We start from the raw sequence: 24,508 nt of genomic DNA on the forward strand, positions 1-24,508 counted from the left end.
ATCTACTTTTTTTCTCCCAAACCAGGAATATTGCATTTAAGAGCACCTGGGAAAAATAACTTCTTCCCCTCTGTTCTGTGTGGGCATGTATATGTACACACGCAAAATTCTGCCCCTCTAGTAGCAGACTTTCACAGGAGATGGTAGAGCATGGACCAAGGCAGAGATAGTACTTGGGAGAAGTGACCATTACACAAGCAAAAGCAAGGGAGGGATGGGATATGTTCAACAGTTCTTTTGTCCAACGGTTGCAACCTTTACTATGAGGAACTGGCAAGGAGGTACTGTTGAGGGGGGGTGAGGGGCTAGAGTCTCAATGCACTGCATTACTGTCTGTAGACTGCTTCAAAGCAGAGCTGATGGCACAGGAGCTTGCAGGAAGGGCACAGGAGATACAGCTGTCACAGCATGCTCAGTTGCATCTTGTACTCCAAAGCTGCCCAAGTCATACTGCAGGAAATATTAGAAGAAACCATGGGAAGCATGAGGAGAGAGCAATAGAGGATCTATGAGGTTTGTACACTGGCAATGGCAGAAATGGTATCTTCATGGACTGAGCCTGTAGTTCATCAACAACTGGCACAATGGTGGCAAGGTCAGGGGTTATGCTTACTTTAATTCTTCTTACCAGGTGTGTACCAGATATGTGACAGACACACACCCTGCCCCAACCCAGGCCCTCACAGTGCGGGCATAACCGCTGGACCGTTGGGATTTCTCAGTCCATCCACTCAGGCGCAGGACCATATGGACTCAACTTTAATGTGGGCTGTGTCCCAGATGGAGCACTTCCTTCCATTCAGCGTCCAACCTGAAATATTGGGCAAAGGCAGGAGTTGTGGTGTGGTAGTTCCTCTCCTTTCGTTTATCACAAATTTGGGAGCTTCTCCACCCGTTTCTGAGGAACCATGTGTGCAATTATGAGGACAGAAGGTAAGACAAACAAGGAAGGCATGATCCAGTCCCTCCATGGCTATCAGCAGGCTGTGGAAAGGTGCCTTGTCTTGGATAGTAGTGGGGGTTGCTCTCTAGGCAGGTCCCAAGGCAGTGCTCTCTCTTAGGGATGGTGTCAGGATGCAGCATGGACCATGTCAAGATTCTGTCTTACCCTTCCAAAAGGGACTTCTCTAGACCTGTCTTGGCTTCTGGCTGCTACTGGTAAGCCACCCCACTTCTGGCAGCTGGGTATGCCACCCCACAAGACAAAATATTACATCTTCACAGCTTCAGCTTGCTCCTTTGGCTCCCTGAATCCCCTTTTCATACCCTGCACTGAATAAAGGGGGCCGAGGGGGAGAGTGGAGGGGATGGAGCCATGTCCAGATCTGAGGCCCCTTGTTAGCACAGGCTGCTATAGCTCTGCATTCTCACTCCACACGATGACCAGCCCTTCCCCCCCCCCTCTCATTTTGAGACACGCTGTCCCTGTCTCCACCTTCCACCGGAGCCTTCCAACTGCCTCCCTGGCTGCAAAAAAGCCCCCAGCCTAACTCCACACGCCCAGACACAGGCCATTGCCAGTTCCTCTTTCTAGCTGGATGTACGCTCCCCATCTTCCTTCCTGTCTTTGATTGCTTACATTCCCTCCCTCCCACTCAAGACCCATCATTTCCTGATGCAACGGTTTGTGTCACACAGGGACTTGCTGCCTACCTCAACTACAGACAGCACTGTAGTCAGCCAAGGCTCGCTCCTCTGCAAAAGGAAATGAGGAAGACAATTACACACTTACACACGCACACAGGAAAGAGCGCACAACAGCTTTTCCCAGCCAGAGAACTAGGAACCCAGCTCCCAACCCCAGTGTAGGAGGGAATCTGCAACCTACCTGGCTGGTAGTAATCGTAGACTTTGATGATGGCTGGTTTCAGGTTCTTCATCTGAATTACTTGTTCCAATTGCAGAATGAAAGTCTGAGGTTCATCATTGAGCTTGTGGAGGTGGAAAGAAATTAGCAAGGAATGGGAGAAAGAAGTCATTGCATCTTCATCTTCCCTAGCTTGAATGTTTTCCTGCGCTAAATCTCTCTAATCCATTAAAGATTATGGAATTTAGAAATGGAGTATACGTGAGGAATAGCAAATGCTAACCCCATGACAATGAAATTGGGCAGGCTTCCTCTGCCCACAGTACTACCAGCCCTGGGCTTCTCACACAGCTTCTTGTCCTGTGGCCTCTTGCTCTCACTGTACCAAACTAAAGGCTTTGGTTCCCACTTACCTTCTCCAAATAAATGTAGACCACATCAGCTTTCACTTCTGTTTTCTTAACGATGATTTTGCGTTCCAGCTGGGATAGGAAACAGTAACAGATGGAAATTTGTGAGCACTTTCCTTAGGGCTTACTGACCTGAGGGACTCGCTATTGTATTGAAGGGATGGTGTGGAGCTAGACTCTGTGTGGAACCATGTCTTTCTCACATATAATGATTTTAGTGGTTATATCTCTGGTAGTCCCTCCTTGGCATCCCTTGTGAGCATCTCGGGGATGAGCTCAATTAGAGAAATCTCCTATTCTGAGGACAAAAGGCCATCGGATAGTACACAGGACTGATGCATTGGTCAGCAAATCGGTGCAGGCACCAATAGAGATCCTTGTTATCTCATCTCACTAACTGCTAGACTGCTCTTAAAGACCTGCCTGGGGACTCTGCAAATAATTCATCATTCAGTTTTATGGCTTAATTGGAAAAAATAATCTTTTTTGATACAACTAGAGTTTCTCTAAGAAATTTTGTCTCTCTAATAAACTTCTGGCAAACAGATCTTGGTGTTTAGCACACCCAGCAGCACATTTTGTTTCTGGCCCAAGGCAGAAGAGTGTCAGTGTGAGAAGCTGAACCACCTCTGGTCTCCTGTAGCCAACCTTTGTGGAAATGAGAGGTTTCGGTTCAATATCAATAGCTAATTTCATGGCCTGAGATGAACAGTTCCCAACAGGAGCAAGCAGGTGGGACCCATTCACCACAGCCATCTTTTTTCTGATTCCAGAGTCCTTACCAACATCCTGGATCCAGGAGCCAGGATGAATCCAGACAGCAGGGAGACCTCCACGATCACCATGTTGGATGTGACTCTGCTCCCGATGTAGCTGAAGAAGAAGAAGAAACAGTCAGAGGGTCTGCCTCTGTGAAAATACTGCCCTCCCACCCCCTCTTCCCTCCACCACCATACCCTGCGTGCAGGACCCTGCACCAGGCAGCCCATCTGGGACTGGGGACACATCAGCCACTGCTCCCTCTCATAGGAGGTAGACAGCACCTTCCTTCTCCACCCCTTCCACCTACCAAATTCACCCTCTCTCCTGTCTGCCCCAAGTGCCAGGTCCCTTCAGTGCAGCCCTGAGGCTTTCCCAGCTGTTGTCCCCGAGCACAGTGGGTCTTGCTGGAGGAGGAAACAACCCTTGGGGTCACCTGGCAAGGATGCGGATGGTGAGGACACGTGCATTGGCCTGGCTACAGTTGGTCAGCTCTGTGTTGACACGCAGAGTGAAGGTTACAGCAGCCCGTGGGGCAGGCTCGTGGTACCTCAGCACTGTCTGCAGGGTGAGGGCCAGGAGGGGAAAAGACAGGCCAGGCATAATCTCATGCAGGTAGAAGAGGCAAACTCCTCCAACTCTCCTCTCCCCCATGGTCATCCCACCATCTCACCTGAGCAAAGATGCAGCTGCTGCCATGGGCCTGGACCAGGAACTGCCCCGGGACCTCTGTCAGCGCTGCCTGCTGCACAAGCAGACGCTTCTGCCGGGTGACTTCAAAAGCCTTCTCAAAGCCCCTCTGGGACTTCACCCTCACAAGCACCTGGCCTGATGTGCTGAACGTCTTTGCTGCGTATTTTGCTAAGGCTTGCAAGGCAACAACTGTGTCCTAGAGAGGGAGAGACAGTCACCCCTCTGAAAGCATCAGCTCTAGTGAAGCCAACTTGGAGCAGGAAGACCTCAAAGAGGACTCTCCCTGCCAACGTCGGGTTCAAAAGTATATAAATCCACAGGGAGCTACTTCTTACCTGGGTGGAGGCAAAGCCCCCATAGGCGTTCTGCTGCTGGGTCAGCCATGCCACAATGCCAGCTGCAGTTGTCATGTCACCCACATGCACCCGTGGCTTAGAGAGGTACGCCAGGAGCACATAGGCTGTCAACTCTATGTCCACTGACTGAGTATCAGGCCAGACATCTGTGGAATCCAGAGAGCTTGGTTTGGAGCTCCAGTGGATTTGTCCTCCTGCAGAAGGAAAAGGAACATGCAGGCTATCTGGAGAGGATGTAACTGGGGGTCCACAGGAAACAAAACCCAGAGTGCTTTCAGGGCTCATTCCCTGTACTCAGTTTATTCTCCAGGTCTTAGCTCACAGATTCCTACCTCCTCCCTCAAGAAAATCTTGAAATCCTCCAGGCTGAGGAAAATCTTTCTGATAAGTCACCCTTACAACTTGTGGAATAACTTACTGTATTTTCAGTCACACCATGCAGTTACTGCACATATACAAGGAATATGTACAAGTACATATGTCATTTTTAATCATAGCTGGGCATACATTAGTCCGGATCCCAGCAGGTGGACAAGGAGCATTACCCCAACTAGCAGCCAGCACCTGACTTGATGGCCTGTTCCTCCAGTTTGTACAACAGCTCCTGGGTTGTCTCATAATCCCCAGCCAGGGCAAAGGCATAGGCCAGCACGGCTTCTGTGTAGGTGTTGGTGATGTTGTGAACCGCCTCCTGCAGGCAGCGGAGGGTAGTCTGCATCAGTTTGCCCTGTATTGGGAGAAGAAACCCATGCCAAACTCTGACAGGGGCAAAGCAGGGGACAGGGGGCTTGTTCCAGAGAGCCAGACTATGTCTTCCTGATGTAGCTCCAGCAAAACCCACTAAATTACACACTCTCTTGAGAAAACAGTGCACCGGGAGCCATAGCCATCAAACACTGTTGCACCACGCCAGTGTTACAGCACGGTCTCTTTTGAAGAATGACTTCACAGTTTGACCAAATATTGGCTCCCTCACAGCAGCTCCCTACCCGTTTCTGGCCCAGAGAATGACAGCATTACCAGCTGCCATATCCGCGTAGCGGTACCCAGGCATGGGAGCATACAGGGGAGCAGGAGGGAGCGGGAGCAAGCTCACCTTCAGCAGCTGACCCAGCTCCAGCAGTGCTGCAGCGACGTATGCCCCCAGGGAAATTTCATCATCCATGCCACTCTGTGAAGGGAATGCACCTTTCACTCTCTAAGCGGTGTTTGGAGGGCGCAGGCAGCAAGTCCCCAGAAGGAAAAGCATTCCTTACGCATTCCCCACCCCATACCCTGCTCTCATTATGGCTGGCTGCATGGGTTGCAGGACTGACTTTCCAGGATCCTTTGGGATCCCACAATCTTTCGCTGTCACAACACTTGTCCAGCTATTCCCCAGCTGTGCTGCCTGCCTTGGCCCTCATTTACCTTTAGGGAGGAGTGAAAGAGACTCCCTTTGGGTGCAAAGCAGCCACTGGGGAGCTGGTTTTGCTCTAGCCAGCGTAGGGCATCTTGGATGTTCTTGTCATCTACATAGATGTATTTTCTGGCTTGGCCAAAACTCTTGACTACAAAAGCTGTCAGCCTAGGAAGAGGATGAGTTGTAAGAGAAAGAAAAATGCAAAAAAGGCACACAGAAAGTCAGAGGCCTCCTGGTGCTTGTCCCTGAAGTTAACACTGATATAGTGGGGTGCCCAAAAATGAGTCATTTTCATGCAAAGAGTCAAGCTAAAAGCAGAAACGGTTCACAGCACCCAAGGGGCTCCTCTCCCTCAGCCCCCTCCACAAATGTTCTACTCATGTATTACTGCTTTACCCAGTCACTTCACAGGTGAAAAACCTCTTACCCCTTCTACTTTTACCCGTTGCACTTCATCTCCCGCAAATACCTAGAGACAATCTTGAATTCCCTGTTTCCTTCCTCCCTTCCTTTCTCCATTTCTCCCAGCCCAGGCACCACAGGGCCAAGCTGGGCCAGTGTAGCTCTTTTAAACTCTCACAAGCAATGCCCTGCCTGGGGAGATGATTTTTTATTGCTCTTCCCTGATCTACTTCCAGGCAGCATGTATCCTTCTTAGGATACTACTGGTAGTACCCAGTGTTATCTGTGGGGCAGTAGCAGGACCATAGAGACAAAAAAAGGGACCTCCCACCCCCTGGGACCACATCTTTGTTGTTCCACTTTCCCAGAAACTCTGCTGCCCTACCTCGCTGCTTTTTCAAGTGGTTCAAGGGCCTCAATCTGTCTCGCTGTCAGAGAGCTCATCAGGTCTCCATCCAAAAGAAGGAACACACATTCTATCAATCGGCTTTCCCAGGCACATTAGCTGCTCTGGCACGGACATGACAAATCAGGAGCAAGGGACATTCCCAGTGCTTACCAAGTGTTCCCTTCCCCATCCTGCTGCCCAAAGACACTGTAGGACCCATCTCTATGCCTATAAAGAAGCTGCGTCTGGTACCCTGGGGAGATGGGAACAGCAATTAATACAGCACAGTAACACAGAGGGGACAACACTGACAGACTGTGTGCAAGGGCAAGAGCTACTGGTAGGTTGGACCCAGGGGAAGGCAGAGGAGCAAGGTGGGTCTGCGGTACTTGCCATTGCGCAGGAATCCTGTTGCCCTCTCCTTGATCTCAGGGGTCAGCTGCCTCGTCTTCTCCAGGTACTGCAGCACATAGACAATTGGGGCAAACAGCACCATGTTCTGCTCCCCACAGCCATGGGGCATCTGCACCAGGTGGTCCAGGTTCTGCAGTGCCACCCCCATGAGATCACCTAGGCAAGGGTGTAAGAAACAAAGCAATTGTAAGTATGATCTGAGGTGCTTCTCAGCCAGGGACTGGATAATGGTGCTTTTTCTCAGCACAGGAGGAAAACACTAGAGAGACGAGGAAAGAGGAGAAAACAACAGAGGGCAGGACAGAGAGTGGTGACTGTTCTGACTCTTCCCAGTCTGGCCATCATGATGCAGGGTGAACACACTATGGACTCCGCAAGGAACTTTCCTGCATCGGCTTTTTCAGTCTGAAGGTCTCCAACCATAACAAGTACTATTTGTAAAAGGCTCTGAGCAGAGCTGCAGTTGCTTGCTGTGTGTCATACAGGCAGACAAATATAAAAGCACTTAGGGAAAGGCTGAGATATTTCTGGTTATATATTTCTGATATTACCTGACCATACGTCAAGCATCAAAAATGTCAGTAAGCCAGCAGGGGTGGGTGCTAGTCAGATGGTGTGAGGGTGTCCACGTGTCCCCCAGCCAGCCAGAAAAGCCTTGTATTCGGTTTCCACCTTTGGGGCTCTGTTGCATAATAGCCATGGCCACTTATGCCTTCATACCAATTCTGGTATACGGGCAAATGAGCCCAACGCGAATAAGTGTATTGAACTGTAGGTATGTCTGGTCCCAGTAGCCTCTCCAAAGTGTGCTTTTGCAACTTAGTAATGCTGAGAAGGATTTCTTCTCTTCAGGAGCTTCTGTTTGTAGCAGCAAACTTAACAGGACACAAGACGGCTATGAGCTTTGCTGATTGCATCTACAGAGAACTTGCCAAGGTCCCAAAGTCACAGTAAAAATAATGGCCTAGGGTCTCTGCTCCAAAGCCCTAGTTAGAAAGATAAGGATTATTCTCCTCCGCAGATCACTTTTCCCAGGAAAGCCTAAATGCTAATCCAAAAATCTGAAAGCCTGGTGTTGGCAAACCTTGCAGAGAATAGAAACACAACATCCTCTCTTTTAAGCAGTCTTACGTCAAACAGATCCCCCGACATCGTCACCAAGTTAAGCCTTGCCCACCTGTAACAGCAGTCAGTGACCCTGCAATAGAAATCACCTACCTGAGATGGAAATGGAAGCCCTGGCAGATCCCTTTACTACTTTGTCAGGTAGGCGAAGGGACACAGGTTCTTCAGCCACGTTTCCTGATAACAACAGGATAAAGGTGTGGCATGAAAAATCAAGGCAAATGCAACTAACCAGAGGGACAAGACTGGCACAGATAAATGGGACACTGCCTACATCCCACTCACACAGGCTGCTCCCTGCAGTCTGTCCCAGGCATCACGCCAAGCTCCATTGCCTGGAAACTTTTCAGATTAAGAGAGAGCTGCGGGCCAGGCTGAGGGCTCACCAAGCTTCACAACTCAATTCACTACTCTTCACAAGCCCCACAAGAACCACAGCTGGTCATCACTCGGCAGGGGGACATCCTGGAGAGCCTTGCAATGCTGCAGGGACAGGGTGGGAGGGTAGGAGTAGTTCTCACTGGTGACTACCAAGCCCCAGCAACACCTGGGGGCTGCAGTGTGGGAAGGAGACTACAGGGCAAGATTTTTGCCACCTATACTCAGTGGCGGATTCAGTAGGACAACAACTGTGGAAGTAATATTTCTTGTTCTTTCCTGTCTAATAGGAAGTGACATTTCCTATATGAAAAATCGTTTGAAAACATTCTTTCATCAGACCTCCCGCAGCTTAGTTCTACTCTCACATCTAAATATTTCAGGCTGCAGGATCCATTCAGGCTGTCCACGTACCTCCTCTTGGGCACAGAAGGGAGCTGTAAGTCTTCTCCACTAACACACCTTCTGGCTGTCAAGGCAGGAGCATGAATATGGGACAGGAGAAACGAGATTACACACAAAATTTCCACACAGCAGGAAAACTTCAGAGCAGCTTCAGGTCTGAATTCAGTGGCTAGCCCCCAGGCTGCCAGGTACTCCATTCTCCTCACCTTTGGCAGGGCTGCACTGAAGCTGCCTGCTTCACTGCTCAAGAGAGCAAGAGCAAGTCTGAGGGACAGGGCTCTCTGGTCAGCGAGCATACACAAAAGCTCATATACAATGGGTGACTGAGCAGGGAATGGTACAGGAAGAAACACAGACACGGTGTATGAATGCAGCTCAAGAAAGAATATTGCAAGAAGGCAATAGGCTTGGCTAGGTCCTGGGAGAGACAAAGCAAACTGAGCCAACAGCCTTGGTATGCTAATTCAGGCCAAAAAAATGAGGAGAGGAAACCATTTAGCCCAGTTCAGCCTCCCTTCCCCCAGCAGCGGGGATACTCAAAGAGAGAGAAGTGAGCCTGTTCTCATGCTGACCTGGACCAGCAAGTGTTTGACCAGCATGTGCCTCCGCCTCATGGTAGCTGGCAAGGGCTTCCTGCTCCCACAACGTGACGTGGTGTCCAGTACCTCTGTCCTCACTGTGATATTCATGGTCCCTAGCAAATAAATTGAACAGAGCCTGTTTCTTATGCCTGTGGCCAAATGGAGTCCGCTTGTTTTAACTGATAGTGACCTGAGATGCTTCAGGTAGCTAGTTCTTCATAGCCTCAGCAGTTTGGCAAGTAAAGGTGAGCCAGTCAGTATTGATGGCTTGTTCAGACACCCTAATATGAGGGAACTAGGTAATGCTTCACCAACAGTGACTTCATTGCACTATATATGACTGTAACAAGAAAAGGTTTAGCAGCCCCTTGGACCCCAGTGTCTCCTTCCCATCGCGTATGAAGCCCATCACCAGCAATATGAGGTTCCCCCACCCACATCCGTGCAGACCCCTCCTCCCCTGGTCCCACAGCTCTCTCTTCAAGAGGTCTCCATGCCACCCATCCAGATCCTGCCCTCTCCGATGGGCCTGTCTAAGAAGAGAGAAAGAAAGCAAACGCAACAGATCGCATGCTTGAACCACTAAAAGCAAACTTAAGGATCCAGAGGAGGCAACGCTCTGCCAGCTTCTCTGACCTCCCACTCCCTCTCACTTCAGTTTTAGGGTTCTCCATCACCACTCCCGTTTTTGTTGCTGTACCCAGCTGGACTGCTGTCACATTCCATGTGAAAGTCTTGGACTCCTCCGCACACAGACACTCCTTGTCCCTGCAGGTCCGGCACAGCTCCACCTGGAAGTCTGAGGATTTAGCCAGGGCCATGTGGACCTGAGGGAATGACAGATGCAGGCGAGTGACTGGGCAACTCAGAAGAGGTAGCTTGGCACAACACAGTCTAAAACTGGAGGGCATGGCAGGTCTGCCACATACAGTGTTACCTATGGCACAAGTACACACCTGTATGCACTGCTGCAGGTAGTTGAAGATAGTAGCCTTCAGCACAAAGGTCTCTCCTCGTTTGACGGAATATGGCAATGTCACATCCACAAAGAAGGGCTGGACCGTTCTGAGGCTCATGGTTGGGGCAAGGCCAAATCCCCTCCCAGCCAAGCAGAACGTCTTGACTTTCCAGTCCGTGGCAGCCGCAGGCACTGCGACTGGGACATTCCTGCTGCCATTGGAGCTGAGAGGAAAAGAGAACTTGTGTGAAGAAATTCAGCCCTCTCTGCTGCAATGGTGAGGACTCATGCCCCTGGGAAGGGAGGCTATGCAGGTCCTCAGGCTCAGATCAGCCTCTGCTCTACCACCACCAACTCCTGCTCCAGTGATCACGGCAATACAGGTCTCAGCAATTTATTCCCTAGAGCCATAATCCCTGCTTAAATGCCATCAGTAATGATGCTGTACCCTTCTCCTGAGCAAGAGACTGCCCCAGCATTCCAGCTCTGTACACTCAGTCAACAGTATGATGTCAATCAGCAGGATGATATCCTGGAAAGCAGCATCATCATATCCTCCTGAGTGCTGATTCATCAGTTTTAATCTAAGCACTGTAGCAACAAGGGCTACAAATCTAGCTGGTGCACCCACCAAATTAAGAAGTTAGTAGAGAGCACCCCAGTGTGTGAAGAGAAGATACTTGGTGATTTGTTCTTGAAGTGTATTACTCTTGTCTAAACCTGTGTAGACTTCAGTTCTGTACCTCAAAGTCTACTAGTCCTTCAGTTTGAGGCACTACAAATGCAGGGAAAAAGCACAAAATTCACACCTCTCTTTACACCTATGACTGGACTTCTGCACAAATGCAAATTAGCCAAGAGTCAATAACAAAGGGATCATCCTTCTGTCCATTTGTAAAGTCTGGCACCGCTTACCCAACAGAGAACAGATTCCAGATCCAAGTTTCAGGGAAATAATGGCGAAGTCTTCCGTGGGTTGTAAACTGTGGTTGATCCTTAGGGATTCTTTGGCCTTCTGTAGAAGGCCCCCCTGAAAGAAAGTACAATGACTCCCACCAGAGTGGGAGAGGTGAACCCTGCCAATGATAGCCAGCCTAGCACTGGGGCAAGAGGCAAAGCAAACAGTAACCGAGACATGGGAAAAGTCTGGCAGAGGAAAACACAAGGGAATGGGCTGATTTGGTAGTAGTGGGAAAATAGGAAGGGAAAAGAGAGTGGTAACAGGAGAATCAGCTTGCAATGGTTCGTGCACGCTGCACTAGATGATTATCTAGTCCAAGCTGAGACACAGAGGAAGGAAGTTACTGTCCCTGCAGCCGCAGGAGGGGACAGAAGCCAGGCCTCAGCACAGCCTGCGCGGCAGACACTGGGAAACAGATCCTGGCCCATGCTTGTGTTTGCCTGTGCCAGGAAAGGGAATGCCATCCTTTCATGTCAGGGAATGCGCAGGTAGCGACATTCTTCAGAGCCCTTTTTGTAGAGGCTGGGTCATTCCTGCTGAGGCTGGTGGACCAGGCAGCTAGGCTGTGGCAGCAGCTACCATTACTCCTCAGAGAGCCAATACCCACCACTGGCAAACCCCAGAGTTCAGAGGGTTCTTCCATCTGAGTGACCTAACGTCCCAAGTAGGCTGAAAGTGCAGCTCACCCATGGTCAGCTTCCTGTCCGCCCGATGAAAGCACTGAGACGGCTTCTTGATTACAAGGTTGGAGAAGATTTTCAGCCCCATGTTCTGTTAGGGAAAGAAGGAGGGGAGGGGAAGCTGAAAAACATCTGTGAACGGGGAAAAGCAGCCACTGCTCTTCAAAATGACCCTGAAAAGTATTGAGGCCAGAACAGCCCTGTTCCCAGGTGGCCCAGAGTAGCTCTGGCCCAAGCAGACAGAGTGCTGAGGGCGGCATGGCACAGTCTCCCCAATTCCTTCTTTCTCAGGAGGTCACTAAAAAACTGCCTCTCTCCCGGGGGACACTGGGATGTCTTGCTCCTCACAATGCATTTCCAGTAGCAAGGACACACAAGAGAGGTGTCAGTGTCCTGCCCCATCCCCTCATGCATGTTGGAGGGGATAGCTGGATGGAATCTGCCCTCAGAAGTCATACAGAGGTATCAGGGAGCAAACCCCACTTTCAGCCCCTGGGGCTGTGACACCAGCCTGTCCACAAACGCAAGTGATGTCCCTATGCTGTGAAAGAGCCTCCTAGGATGTGTCTCTATTGCTAAATAAAAGAGGACAGGGTCTGATCCCCAGGTCCACGGCCAAATGACACTGCCTGTCTTGTGTCCACACTGCTTAAGGCTTGTCCTTTCTAGAGATCTGTCTTAAAGACACCAACAGATCTGCCTGGAAAGAGTCTAAAACGGTAACAGAGACCAGTCTAACAACTAAGGCACATCAATGATCTGTGGTCTAACGCTTGGAATCACTCCTTGTCTCTCTTTTCTCTAATAGACAAATAGTACATAGCTCATAGTACATAGGACCTCATTCCCAAGCCCAAAAAGCTGGGTTCTGCTGGTCCAGGACATCATCATCTTGCTTTCTGCATCTGTGGAGAGGAATACAGGTCTTCATACTCATAATGGAATTGTATGTCTCTTGAGACAGCACAGCTAGATCAGGACAGACAGTTCTCTGGAGAAGGCAAGGGCTTCTCAGACTGCCTGAGGAGAAAGATATCTCAGATTTTCACAATTTCAACAGCTCTGGGAAAAATCAGAGGTGATTACCCGGAAGAGGTTAAAGATGTCAGGCTGAAAGGAATTCTGTGGCTTCCCTCGTTGCAGAGGTGACATGGACTGGGGCTGAACACAGTGATCTGAATGTTCTTCTACTTGGACAGGGTATCCATGTCGATAGGCAGCAGGGAACAAACTGTAGATCTAGGGAAACTCACACACAGGGAATAATTGGGCAAGGCGCAGATACCTCCAGATGCTTCGCTCCACCCTCCCATAGTACACATACCTGTTCCTGACCATCTCCCTAGGCAGACCCCTCTTTCTCCTCCACACAAAGACCTCCTCTAGTCCATTAGTCTCTGGCTCCCCCTGCCACAGACCCTGCCCGCCTCTCCCAGCTCATCCATCACTCCCGTTTTTTCACCTAGTTGCACAGACACTCACCATTTCACTTGTCAGCTCGCTCTCTGGTCTCGCCAGGAACAGGTTTCCATCCACTGCCTGTACTGCACACAGGGAGCCAGGGGCAGCCTGCAGTTGGAACTGCACTGTGGACCCGAGGTGGGCTTCTTTAGCTGGGAATCCTACCTTGACCTTGAGCAACACACCAGGAAAAGAAATACGAAAAAGAGAGAAAAAGAGGTGAGGAGGCCAACAGACAAGTGCCACAGACAGAAAGAGGGAGACCAAATGGAGTCTTCCCTGCTCAGCCACTGCTATGAACAGAAGTCACTGTTGAAACTCTCCTGGTCCCTGGACACTGCACTGCAGACATCCCCTTCCTCTCTTCTCCCCAGTTCTCTCTTTGAAGGATCTGAGGGTCTCCTTTCCACAGGCCTGCTTGTAAGGCCTCCCCCAGACGCAGGAAGGAGTCTCACCTGGTTTTTGAAGCACAAGGCTACATCAAACCGGATGCTGTCAGCTGTCACACCTCCACTGGGGAAGATGGTGTACACCACTAAGGAAGGTGATGGGGTGAAGTCAGCAGTGAAGGTCAAAGGGATGGAGAAGGAGCCCTTCAACACTGAGGAAGGAAAGGCAAAGTGTTTTCATCACAGCCCCACCAAGATCTCCTTTTGGCCTCCTTATTTTTTCTTTATAGTTTCACAATGTCAAACCAATTCCTGCTGCTGCTTTGTCTGCCCCCTCCCTCCATATTTGGACCCCATGTGCTCCATCTTCCCACAGGTCCTCCCAGTCTCTCTTCCGTTCATTGTTTCCCTCTGTCTTTTCAGCCTCTCCTAGCTGACACAAATGCTTCACCAGCCTCGCTCTGTCCTCTTCACTGACTGCTCAGAACCTGTAGTTTCAGGGAATTTGGGAGAAACTCTGGCAACTCTCACTGTCTGACCTAGGAACCCAGCTGCTTCCTGTTGCCCAGCCACCAGAGACTTACTGTTCAGCTTCCCGACCTGGACAGTCCTTTGGCCCCTGACAACAATTCCAGCCTTCCCAGTGACCTGAAGGAGGAGGGACACGGGATGACCAGACTGCTGTTGCCACCAGCGCACAGTCACACTTGCCCATATGCATCTTGCTCTCCTAAGCAACCTCAGAAATAAACTGATGGTCCAGTACAACCCCACACCTTGGACCCAGCAGATTTGCAGACATGACAGCGTGGGAGGCGAAACTTTAACATGTGAGATTCGGGTCTGGGCTGTCCGGTTCAAACAATGGATGAGTAGTGGGTTCACTGGAGATAAGTGAGAGACAGATTAGGTATTTCCCCTCTAGTGGGCAGGTCTCCAGGCTGGACCAAAAGCTATTCCCACTAAGCAGCTGTTTGGTAACCAGAGTGAAAAAGTGATTCCCCGTCCAGTTACTCACATAATATGCAAATCCTATGCGGCTGGTGTCTTCTCCCAGGTCATCCCGACTGAGTGTGAAGGTCACCTGGACATTCTGCTTCAGCCCACAGGGCAGTGTTCCTGCGAGTGGGTGTATGTCCAGGAAGCTCTTGGTTGTGACATGGAAGGGATGCAGGTGATGATAAGCATTTGCATAACTGAAGTCCGTTTTCCGAGGTGCGTGCCTGAGATCCTCCAGTGTGAACCTTCCCTGAGAGGAGACCGGAGACATACAGAAATCAATAGTTTTATGCTTCAGTGCTTTGTTAGGATGTCATCAGCTTGGTTTGGGAAAGGCTGTTGCTTGGTGCCTTCCTCATGGCTCTGCACAGGCACAGCTGTGTGGGGAGCCCAGGACTGAGCTGGCAGGAGGGATGCAGGGCAGGAGTGGGGAGCACTGGCAGAGCTCAAGGATTCTTGCTTTCCTCTGTGCAGAGGTGGGATTTACCTCCAAGGAGACTGACGAGCTGTTCCAGGCAGTTGTGTCCAGGTTGAATGACGCTATTCCACTGCCATCTGTGATGTATGTTTTGATGAACCGGCGTCTCATGAACTTTATCACGAGATAAACTTTTCTGTTTTTCATACCATTTCCATAGTGATCCTGAAGCTTAATCTGGTGATAACAGGGTGAGGCAGAAAAGCCAAAATCAGATGTTCCTTCCAGCGTTGTACCCAAAGCCTTCCTCCCTCTGACAAACATAGAGCCTCCTGTGTAGATGGCCTTAGTTTGAGTCTGTCCCCAAGAAGACAGATCTATAAAACTCCCTCATCTCTAAAGCTAAGCTAAGCTGAGAACAACTAAAACCTGTTCACTCCAAAAGGTGTGTGTGGCTAGAGCATGAGGAGCTCATCTCCTAGCCAACTGCTGAGACATCCTTACATCCCAGCATCCCTGCTGAGACATCGCTCATTGTTCTCAGCAGAAGCTGGAGGTGTAATGACATCAGGGAATCTGAAATGCAGAAAATGGAGTTGCATGGTCAAGTAATGTGACACAGTGCAAGGTAAAGTACTCTGCCTGGGGAACAGAAAACAGTTTGGGTCAGCAAAATTTACCAGACACTAAATTCCTCAGCAAACCATGGGGAGGGAAGAAACAAAGGAAAAAATTACCTTCCCCCTGTAGGGTACTCCAGGGATGTAGTAAGCATTTGGTGTCTCAAACACTGCCCTTGCAACTGTCCTGGAGATGAGGATTTGGCTGGAGGTGTTGATCTGCACCCCTGTCGGAATGCAGAGTGCAAGGGAAGCAGGACCAGTATCAGAGGTGACTACCGCACCCTAGTTAAATCTCACTTTGTTATTCACAGCCCCTCTAATCAGAGTGTCTCAAACTTCCTTCCCAACAGCAGCACCCTTCAAGATCTGGAGGCTGTTCCTGTGGCAGCTCCTTCTTTAGTTAAGACGTTTCCAAGTCCCTTTGTGGCCTCACGGACCACGCTCCCGGTCCCACCTCATCCACCTGCTTTTGGCAGAGTAGCTCTCTGTGGGCACAGGGAGTTCCTCAGGCAGGACCTCTCCCTGCGTCCTGTGATGGGACCAGCACCGGGCAGAGGAAAGGAGGAGGCACGCCCGCTCTGACCCTCACAACCCCCAGAATGGTCCCTCTCGCCCTTGCACCTTCTCTGCTGCACCTGGTTGTAAGCAGATCCCACGGGTACCTGTGCCCAACTCCAGAAGGGAGGCTTCTGCATAGAGCTTGCTGTCTTCCTCACTGGGAGCCAGGTTGAAGACTGACGTGCTTACAGAGGGAGTGAAGCACCCCCTGCTCATGGTCTGCAATAGGAAGTGGTAGATATTATTTGGAGCTGGGGAGAAGGGAAGGAGTTAGAAGTACAAGGTGTTGGGCATCCTGTCATAACTGTTGATTGCAACAAGTAATAACGCAGACTCATCTATAGATAGGTATGGTTCGCGCTTTAAATTCTGTATTTTCTATTTTATAGTCATGGATATGTGTAATTCATATTGTAGGAATATAAAACAAATCACGCTTCACAGTTTTATCAAAGTTACAATGTTGGCAACTTTCCGGTTTCAGTAAAAAACTGAAGAGTGCACTAACTGGATCACTGAGCAAATCTATGAGTATTTTAAGAGAACTAGCTAGAAGAACTGCAGAATCAAGTGAAAATTCAAAGTAATGAGTCTTTTCCAGGGCTGGAAGATTACAACTGCTGTAACAAGTCATAATGACAAGTCAGTAAGCATGAAAAGTTTTCAACCATATGTATAAGAGACCAGCTATGAAATACTATGTTAGGAATGGAAAGATAAGGGAAATAATATAAAAATATGCAATATATAAATATATAAAAAGATAAAGAATAAAAGCCGGTGTGTGATTTGGCTGTGGAATTAACCACCATATGTTAGTGTCCTTGTGCAGCTCCAGGAGAGGTTCACCTTAACGAGGTATTTTTGCACCTGAGAAAGCTCTATTAATTGTTGTTTTCTACACTGCATCAGTTCCTGGCTAGTTATGCTTCTTTCCAGAGAAGAACAGAACTCTCAGTCTTTCTATGAAATTCCTCTTTTCTATTCCCTATCACTAATAAGCAAAGTTGCACAGAAGAACTTCTGGGGGTCAAGGCTTCTCAGTGGGTCTGGGCAACAATAATTGCATTAATTGAATAAAACCAATTACTTATTAGTCTACATATATATTACAGAAGTTGGCAAACCTCCCCTACATAGCAGTTCATTCTGTTCACTCAGCCCTTGACACATTGTCCTGTGTGGTGCTCCTCACTACCCATCTGCCTTCCAGGATTTTACTCACCAGACCGCTGTATTCCCTACAGATGTCCTTGCTGGCATTTTGAGGACGCCTCCTTGCCTTCTGGCACAAAGTCACCCGCATGATCCCTTGCACGGCTTTCCCATAGCTGTACCTGCAGGGAGAGGACCAGAGGAGCTGCCGATCAGAGGCACTGAGCGTTTTGCTGAGCACATTGCTCCACACAGGTGGTGGCATGCCTGATGTTGGCCTTAATGCAGCCGGTAAGCTGGCAGGCACAAGTGACAATACAGTACATTGTGTACTTGGGGAGTGCAATAGCACAATCCTGTATCCAGCAGAGACAGAAACAAACGATAAGAAACGTTACCAACGATATCAGTAACAGGAAGACATCTATGACCCATCCTGGGGATGCAGAGTGCTGTACTGTTTTCTACGAGAGCTTCATATGGTCTAGTTTTAAACATCCAAATTAATGAGAAATGGTGTCAGACCAGCAGCAAAGAGACACCAAAAGTCTCCAAACGACTCAGCCCCAAATAAAAATGAGCTCACCCCCTTTATCTGTGTACAAAGTGCTTTCCAGGTCATTCTCCTTCCTCCCTTGTGCTTATACCATCTGGGGTCATGCCTTCCTTCACACCCTCATCTGCTCAGTTTTTGCCAATGACTCCGTAACTAAAGAAACCCACCTGCTGCTTCTAAGAAGGTAGTAAGTTCAGCAGCTTGTAAGTGAGAAGAAGCAGTATAGCCTTCTAAAGAAACACCAGTTCCTGCTCCTTTACCTCAGCAAATCAGTCCCATATCAGATATGCATTTTTCCCCACATAAGGTCTTTCAAGGCTGAACGTACACAGCCTCCAGAGCAGGGTATCACTTGCCTAGGACAAGTCTCCCTATAGCTGGATGTGTGGCTCATGTACCTCTTCCCCACGGAAGAACCCATCAGTTTGACCCTTGCACTATTTGGGATTCTTTGAATTTGGCCCTTCTTGAGTCACTTCTCCTCAATGGATTCAGGAGATAGGAGACACAGAAAGAGAAAGACACAGTTTTGATGATCTCTTTCCTTTCCCCTGAACATTCTCCCTACCTGCCACACACATGCAGTAGGAAAGTTTTATCCGAAGCATAAATCTGAGCTGGTCCCTCGAAGAAAACGTCAAATGTTTGCAACGCTGGAAAAAAAAACTACAGCATTACTCCATCAAAGGCAACATACTACCTAAACATGGGATCACAAAAGGGAAGAGTGTGTTTGTGCAAGGCAGGAGTCCCATGAGGGAACATGTTCATGGGGTAAAAGTAAGGACTAATTAAAAACAGGGAAACCAAAGAGGGAAGCCCCTTTTTTTTCCCCCAACGTACAAACAGCCTCACAGAGGTCTTTAGTGTATTCTGACTCTGCCAGCCTAAAGGTTAGCAGGCACCTTCTCCAGGAATCTCCATCGCAATCTCACTTATGTTCATTTCTGCTGTTGCCCACTCTATACAATTGTGTTTAATCCCAGCTCTCAGAGAGTAAATCTTAGTTTACAATGTTTGGCTATATATTGTTACACAGACAGAAACAACCAACTTTTTCCATCCCATTCTTCGTTGTCCGTGCTCCATCTTACCACGTTCCTCCACCTTAAAGGTACTGGATGCTTTCCGGTTCGCCACAGTGACGGTGTAAGTCCCCAGAGAGAGTTCAGGAGCTAACTGGAAAGAGAGGTCTGCAATGCCCTGTTTTGGTTTCACATCCATCCACTGGACAATGCGGTTTTGGTTTGGGTCCTGCAATCCGAGGGAAGGAAAGGAAAGAAGATGCAGTCATCAGCAACACCTGCTATGCTCTATCCGGAGCACACTGGATTCAAAGCAGTTTCAGAGATTTCAGAGGCTTTCACAGGTTCCTGCTGGTTTTTCCCCAGACGGTGCTGAAGTGACCCGAGGGCTGGAGCACCAACAGAGGTGAACCCAACCCACCCAGGGTTACTCAACTCTGTACTGCCATCGAAAAGAAGGTATGACAGGTCCTGACATTTAGACTCTCCAGTCTTACATAAAGATGAACTGTAAGAGTTAGCTAAAGCCTGGATGGTGCTCCTGAACTTTGAAATGGATGGAAGCTGAACCATTTGGATTGTCAATGCTTGCTAACAAGAAGTACGCGGACAGAGTATGCGCATGCATGTGTATACACAGACCCTAAGAAAAGTGACTTGAGTCAGTAAGACAACAGCCTAGGTATTATCCATACAGAAGCACCTTTCCTCATAACACCTGAGGAGTCTGAAACACCCACCTGGACTTCCACCATGGGGTACTGCAAAGCAAACAGATAGCAAAGTCAGAAACTGGCACGACATAGCAACCTGTATATAAACTTATCTTTACCCACCTAGCCCGTGTGCTGTGACAGCACCTCCAGCCCCAAACATTACCACACAAGGAACTCGATCCTACCGAAACCAGGAGAATGGCTTTGAAATAGTAAGGAAAATATGTTACATAAAAATCCGTGCCATTCTTTGGATTTGCTTTTTGATACCTGATTTTTAAGATGCACTTTGATAGCTACTCCACAACTGTGAAAGCTAGAATTTACTATAAAAAAGGAGAAAAGTAGAGACTCACAAATACCATTATTCCAAGTTCATAAATATCAAAGGCATCAGATTTGTAACATAAATCCCAAGAATTAGCAAAACTGCGTCAGCTACAGGAAGAATACACCCCACATTTTCCTGTAAAATCCCTAGCCTAGGAGGTAAGGCTTGGAGATACAAATTACTGCTGACTGCGGCTGACAGTAACAGGGAGGGACAAAGAAGAAAATACTTCAGTCTTTCTAGGCCTATTAATTCTCTGTTTCTTCTTATATCACTGCAACTATCAGCCAGGAGGCAGTAGTGTTGAAGGACATGTGATTTAGGAGTGTGGGGCATAAGGAGGCAGGAGCAGGGGCTTGGGCGAGTAACCGGTCTGTAAACAGAAGGCCACCTTTAATTCTCACTATTCATCCTTCTAAGCTTTCATGCAAGTTATCATAGGCAGCTCTGTTTTCACTGAAACAACAACAAAAAAGAGTGCAGGTTAACCATTTTCATAATTTGAATCTAACGCCAATGCTAAAGCAAAATGTGCTGGTGAACAGCACCCGTGTTATCTCAAACCCACCTAATTTACCAACTGTATAGAATAGCTTTAATGCTGCATTGCACTCAAGCCTCATAACCGCTTTGGTTAAACATGACCTCTTTTGAATTTTCATCAGAGCCTTAGTAACAGTTATAATGCTAATTTACTTATATTCACACATAGACATCGAACGTTTACTGTCAAATGTCTTCATGAACCAATTGTAGGCATGGAAGCAAACCTGCTGTTTGCTCTATTATCTAGTATAAGAGATATGACTTCTCTGTTGCAGGGAGAAAGGAATGCATGATTCTAGACCCTCATGAGCAGCCTGAAAAAGAGGAAATGAAGTCAGAAATAAAGACGCCGGAAGGATCTCTCCCTTTATTTCAGTGTAGAGGGATTTGATCCAATTCTGCTCACGTATGCCCTTCAGTATTTATCTGTCATGGCATGAATTCCTGTTGGCTCTCCTTTAAATTGCTTCAGGAAAGAGGAATGTGAAGTAGCTATAGCTGCTGGCTGCAGGTATGATTGCTTACCGTAGAAAGGTGCTAGTCTTGCAGTTTCCTGGCTAGCACATACGCAAGTCTCTGGCAACTTCTCACTCCCTTGACATGGGGAGAATGGGCTGCTGCCAGCAGCGAGCCACTATAATTTGGTAATATGTTTTCTCTCTTTTCTCTTTTTATGATCAGTTCATGCGTACCCCTCCCCATATCAATTACTTTTCCTTAAAATTTCGCAGATGCGTCGCAGCTTGCTTTCAGACCCTCCTGTAGTAACTCAGCGAGCAGGGAGCGCTGGCACACTCCCCACAGACCATCAGCTGCGCCAACCCTCCCACCGGCCAGCAGCCGTCCTGGGAGAGCCACGGCATGGCCGTCAGCAAACAGACGCTGCTCTTCCAATTCTGTTTAGTGTAGTGACGGGTTGGCACTGGCTGCCCTGGGTGCTGCAGACACTGGGACTGTCTCAGCCCCCCACAGGCGTGTGGCTGGCAGAGGAGGCAAAACTGGCAGAGGCACCCCAGAGGCTCCTTCGCCTCCACTTAGATGGGCTTTACCTTTCTGTTAACGGGAGCAAAACCTTCGGTCAACGTCACGATCAGAAATTTCACTGAAGGGAGAAAATGGAGAAGGGCACATTATAGAGAGTGAGGGTGTTCGGGAACGGAGCTGCCCTGCACTTGCCTCACCTCGAAACCACGGCTCCCCACGCAGCCCTGCCGGCAGCCCCACACCTGCCCTGCAGCCCCCCTTGCCCCTTGCCCAGCCCTGCTCACCGCCCCTTCCCTCCCCACCTGCGGCAGCCGCACAGCAGCCAGCCTCCCATTTTAGGGGCTTTTCCACAGGCTATGCCCGGAGTAACCCTTACGTTTCCTCATCCGCAGCGGGAGCAGACCAGTCCTACCTGGGCCTGCCTGAGAAGACCATGTTCAGGTCTGCTCCTTCTTTCGAGACAGCTCTGCTCCTAAAGCATGTGAGACTCACCCTTGCAGTCCCCTCCCACCCCTAAAACGCAGTGCGTGGATACATCAGAAGGCAGCAGATATCTTCCCCCTCTGTCCCCATGGAGGTTGCACAGCACAAAGTACTTGGCATGCCACTCAAGGGAAGTGGGGATCAAAGCGCAGGCAGATCAAGGCAGGGGAGCTGTTGGGGCGCTCCGTGCAGAGTGCTCACCTGTCTGCCCTGGGTTATAGATGGGTTTCTCCATCTGGATGAAGGTGCCTGTACCAGCCCTGTGGATCAGGACTTGCTTCTGTTCCTTTGCACTGAAGTAGTGGCCATTGGAGATGTGCAGGTGGACAGTGCCCACCTCTTGGCTGCCTGCAGGTTGGGGGACCTAGGACGCAAAAGAGGAGCCACCAGCTTAGCAGGCAGCCAGAAAGGACAAGATGGCATCAGAGCAGCAGCGCTCTTGTCCTCATTCCTGCTGCATTATCAGGCCAACCTTTTCCCTGTCTTACTCTGAAGGTCTGCACAGGATGTCCCCTCAATGGCTGAGGGCTATGTCTATGGAAGCACAGGAGATAAGGCCTTTGCATTTGGACAAGAGGAAAAGGAAGCCTGTTCTGGCACAGAAATTGTGACTGCCCTCTTCACAGATCCACTGTTAAAGCCTGCATGGAGCAAGATGGAGAAGACTCAAACCAAGGGAAGAAAAGGTCTATGTTGATAAGGAACGTGTTTCCTGGCCTGTGGGGGTCATGCAGGCTGAAATCCACCCTTATTCATCAGGGCAAACCAAGAAAATGAGGTTCATGGGTTTGGCAGACCAGAAAGCCTTTTGCTGAGCTTGTGTGCATAACCTCCCACATCTTTCTTATTCCCACAGCACATTTTCCAGCCCGTAAAGAGAAGCTTGGAGAGAAGCAGATGTGATGAGAGACTGAGACGAAAAGTCTGGCTCCTCCTGCACTAAGAGTCACAAACAACACCCTGTGACAGTGCTTCCTTCTCATGAGTTACATGAGTAATGTAAAATGAGTAATGTTAAATGAGTTACACGGCTGCCATTTGGTCGCTTCTAAGCTCTTCCATTGTCCTCAGTCCTTTGGTGCCTGGCCAGGCAGCCTTCCCTCGGTTGTGCCACCAGGGTGGACTGTGAGATACCCAGCAGGAACAGTATTCTGCAGACAGACAAAGGCAGGGAGCAGAGGCACTAGGCTCCCACTAAAGACTCTCCCTGACTCTGAATTCGCTCCTTTCCATGCCCTTTCTCCTCCCGTTATCCTCATTCTCTCTTTCTCTGGTTGAGAGGAGTCATGAGCCAAAAGAGCATGCTGGGAGCTGCCAGCCAGAGGGCCCTGCCAAAAATGATCCTGACCTGAAATTTGGAGCACTCGAAGGTCCAGTTGTTGCGGACAACCTTGCGGTAGAGGCTGAAGTTGCCAGATGGATGGACAAGAGTTAAGGCCACGCGAATAGGCTTCTCCACCCCACGGAGATCTAAGCACACCCTCTGGGAAGAAGGGTAAGGCAGTGCAGCTGGAACGATGACCAGGTACCTCCTGCAGGGGGGAAACAAGACATCACATCCTGGGAGTAGTCTCACGCACTCTTGACACTAATACTCTATGGTCTGAAGAAGCAGGAGGGTTTACCACCTCTCTGGGGACAGGAGGTGCTGCTCTGCTGGACTGAGAGGGACAGATTAACAATGAGAGCGTGAACCTCTCTCAAGGTATATAGTTAACATCAGAAAAATATAAGAGAAATGCTTTCAGGTGGCCTCAGGTCACACTGGTGTGTACATGGTTTTGGAGGATGCTACAGTAGCACAGAGAAACATATACGGTAGAGACCATCTCTGCTTCTGCAAAGGGAAGCATTCTCGGGTGTTCCCAGTACACATGGAAAAGGCAACTGCACTATGGGACTAAGAAATGGAGCAAGCTGCAAAGTTCAGGCTAGGGTCCGAATCCAAACCTGCCACATGTCTGTGCTCATTCAGACCTGAGGCTGCGCCTGTGCAGTTCTGATCCCAAAACTCTCTGAGGCTCTAGGTCCATTTTGGTCCCACATCATAAGGTCAGTACTCTCTGCAGCTTTACTCCAGCCCCTCAATAGAAAAGGATTCACTTCACCCTTCTTGCTTTGAGACAGCTCCTCAACTACCTTGGCAGCAGACTGGTTTCTACTTAATCATCCCCACCCCTGTAACCCTTTTCATTTGCCCTTCACAGGAATCCTACACCTTTCCCTTCAAGCTGCAGTCCCTCACTCCTCTCGTTCCCACTACCAGTCCTCACCTAGTTCTCGTATGCGGCAAGATCCATGGGAAAGGATCCTACCTTCAGTAGAATCCTGTCTTCATAACAAGGCTTGTGGAATACTGTGCACCACTCCATGCCTATCCCATCCAGATGACTTGCAGAGTCCCACGCACTCTCCCTGCTATCCTGGCCCCTTCCTCAGCATCACAACTATCGCTCATGAGATTTTTAAATGGCACTTACGGTTGTGCCACTATCCGCAGGGTGTAGAGCAGGCAACTCAGGAGGAAGAGAGTCCACATTTTCAT

The 24,508-nt window shown here is 49.2% G+C and overlaps 1 protein-coding gene across 1 annotated transcript; it reads right to left on the reverse strand.

The window, feature by feature from the left end:
* Window positions 1-121: 121 nt before the first annotated feature.
* LOC134525575 (alpha-2-macroglobulin-like protein 1) lies at window positions 122-24,508 on the reverse strand. The gene is made up of 35 exons (XM_063356561.1): window positions 24,444-24,508; window positions 23,312-23,495; window positions 22,165-22,327; window positions 21,546-21,598; window positions 19,644-19,664; window positions 18,973-19,132; window positions 18,447-18,531; window positions 17,393-17,504; window positions 16,272-16,386; window positions 15,724-15,833; window positions 15,056-15,223; window positions 14,588-14,818; window positions 14,154-14,217; window positions 13,636-13,781; window positions 13,202-13,351; window positions 12,806-12,958; window positions 11,726-11,810; window positions 10,994-11,108; window positions 10,077-10,302; window positions 9,821-9,947; window positions 9,112-9,233; window positions 8,549-8,603; window positions 7,850-7,933; window positions 6,611-6,787; window positions 6,389-6,470; window positions 5,436-5,592; window positions 5,122-5,196; window positions 4,590-4,752; window positions 4,005-4,219; window positions 3,650-3,865; window positions 3,413-3,537; window positions 3,000-3,090; window positions 2,221-2,289; window positions 1,829-1,931; window positions 122-1,695 (listed from the first exon to the last, which is right to left on the reverse strand). Exons 1-35 carry the CDS (start codon window positions 24,506-24,508, stop codon window positions 1,655-1,657), a joined length of 4,308 nt encoding a protein of 1,435 aa, XP_063212631.1. The 3' UTR covers window positions 122-1,654.

The sequence above is a fragment of the Chroicocephalus ridibundus genome, chromosome 1, assembly GCF_963924245.1.
Source record: "Chroicocephalus ridibundus chromosome 1, bChrRid1.1, whole genome shotgun sequence".
Taxonomy (NCBI): Eukaryota; Metazoa; Chordata; class Aves; order Charadriiformes; family Laridae; genus Chroicocephalus; species Chroicocephalus ridibundus.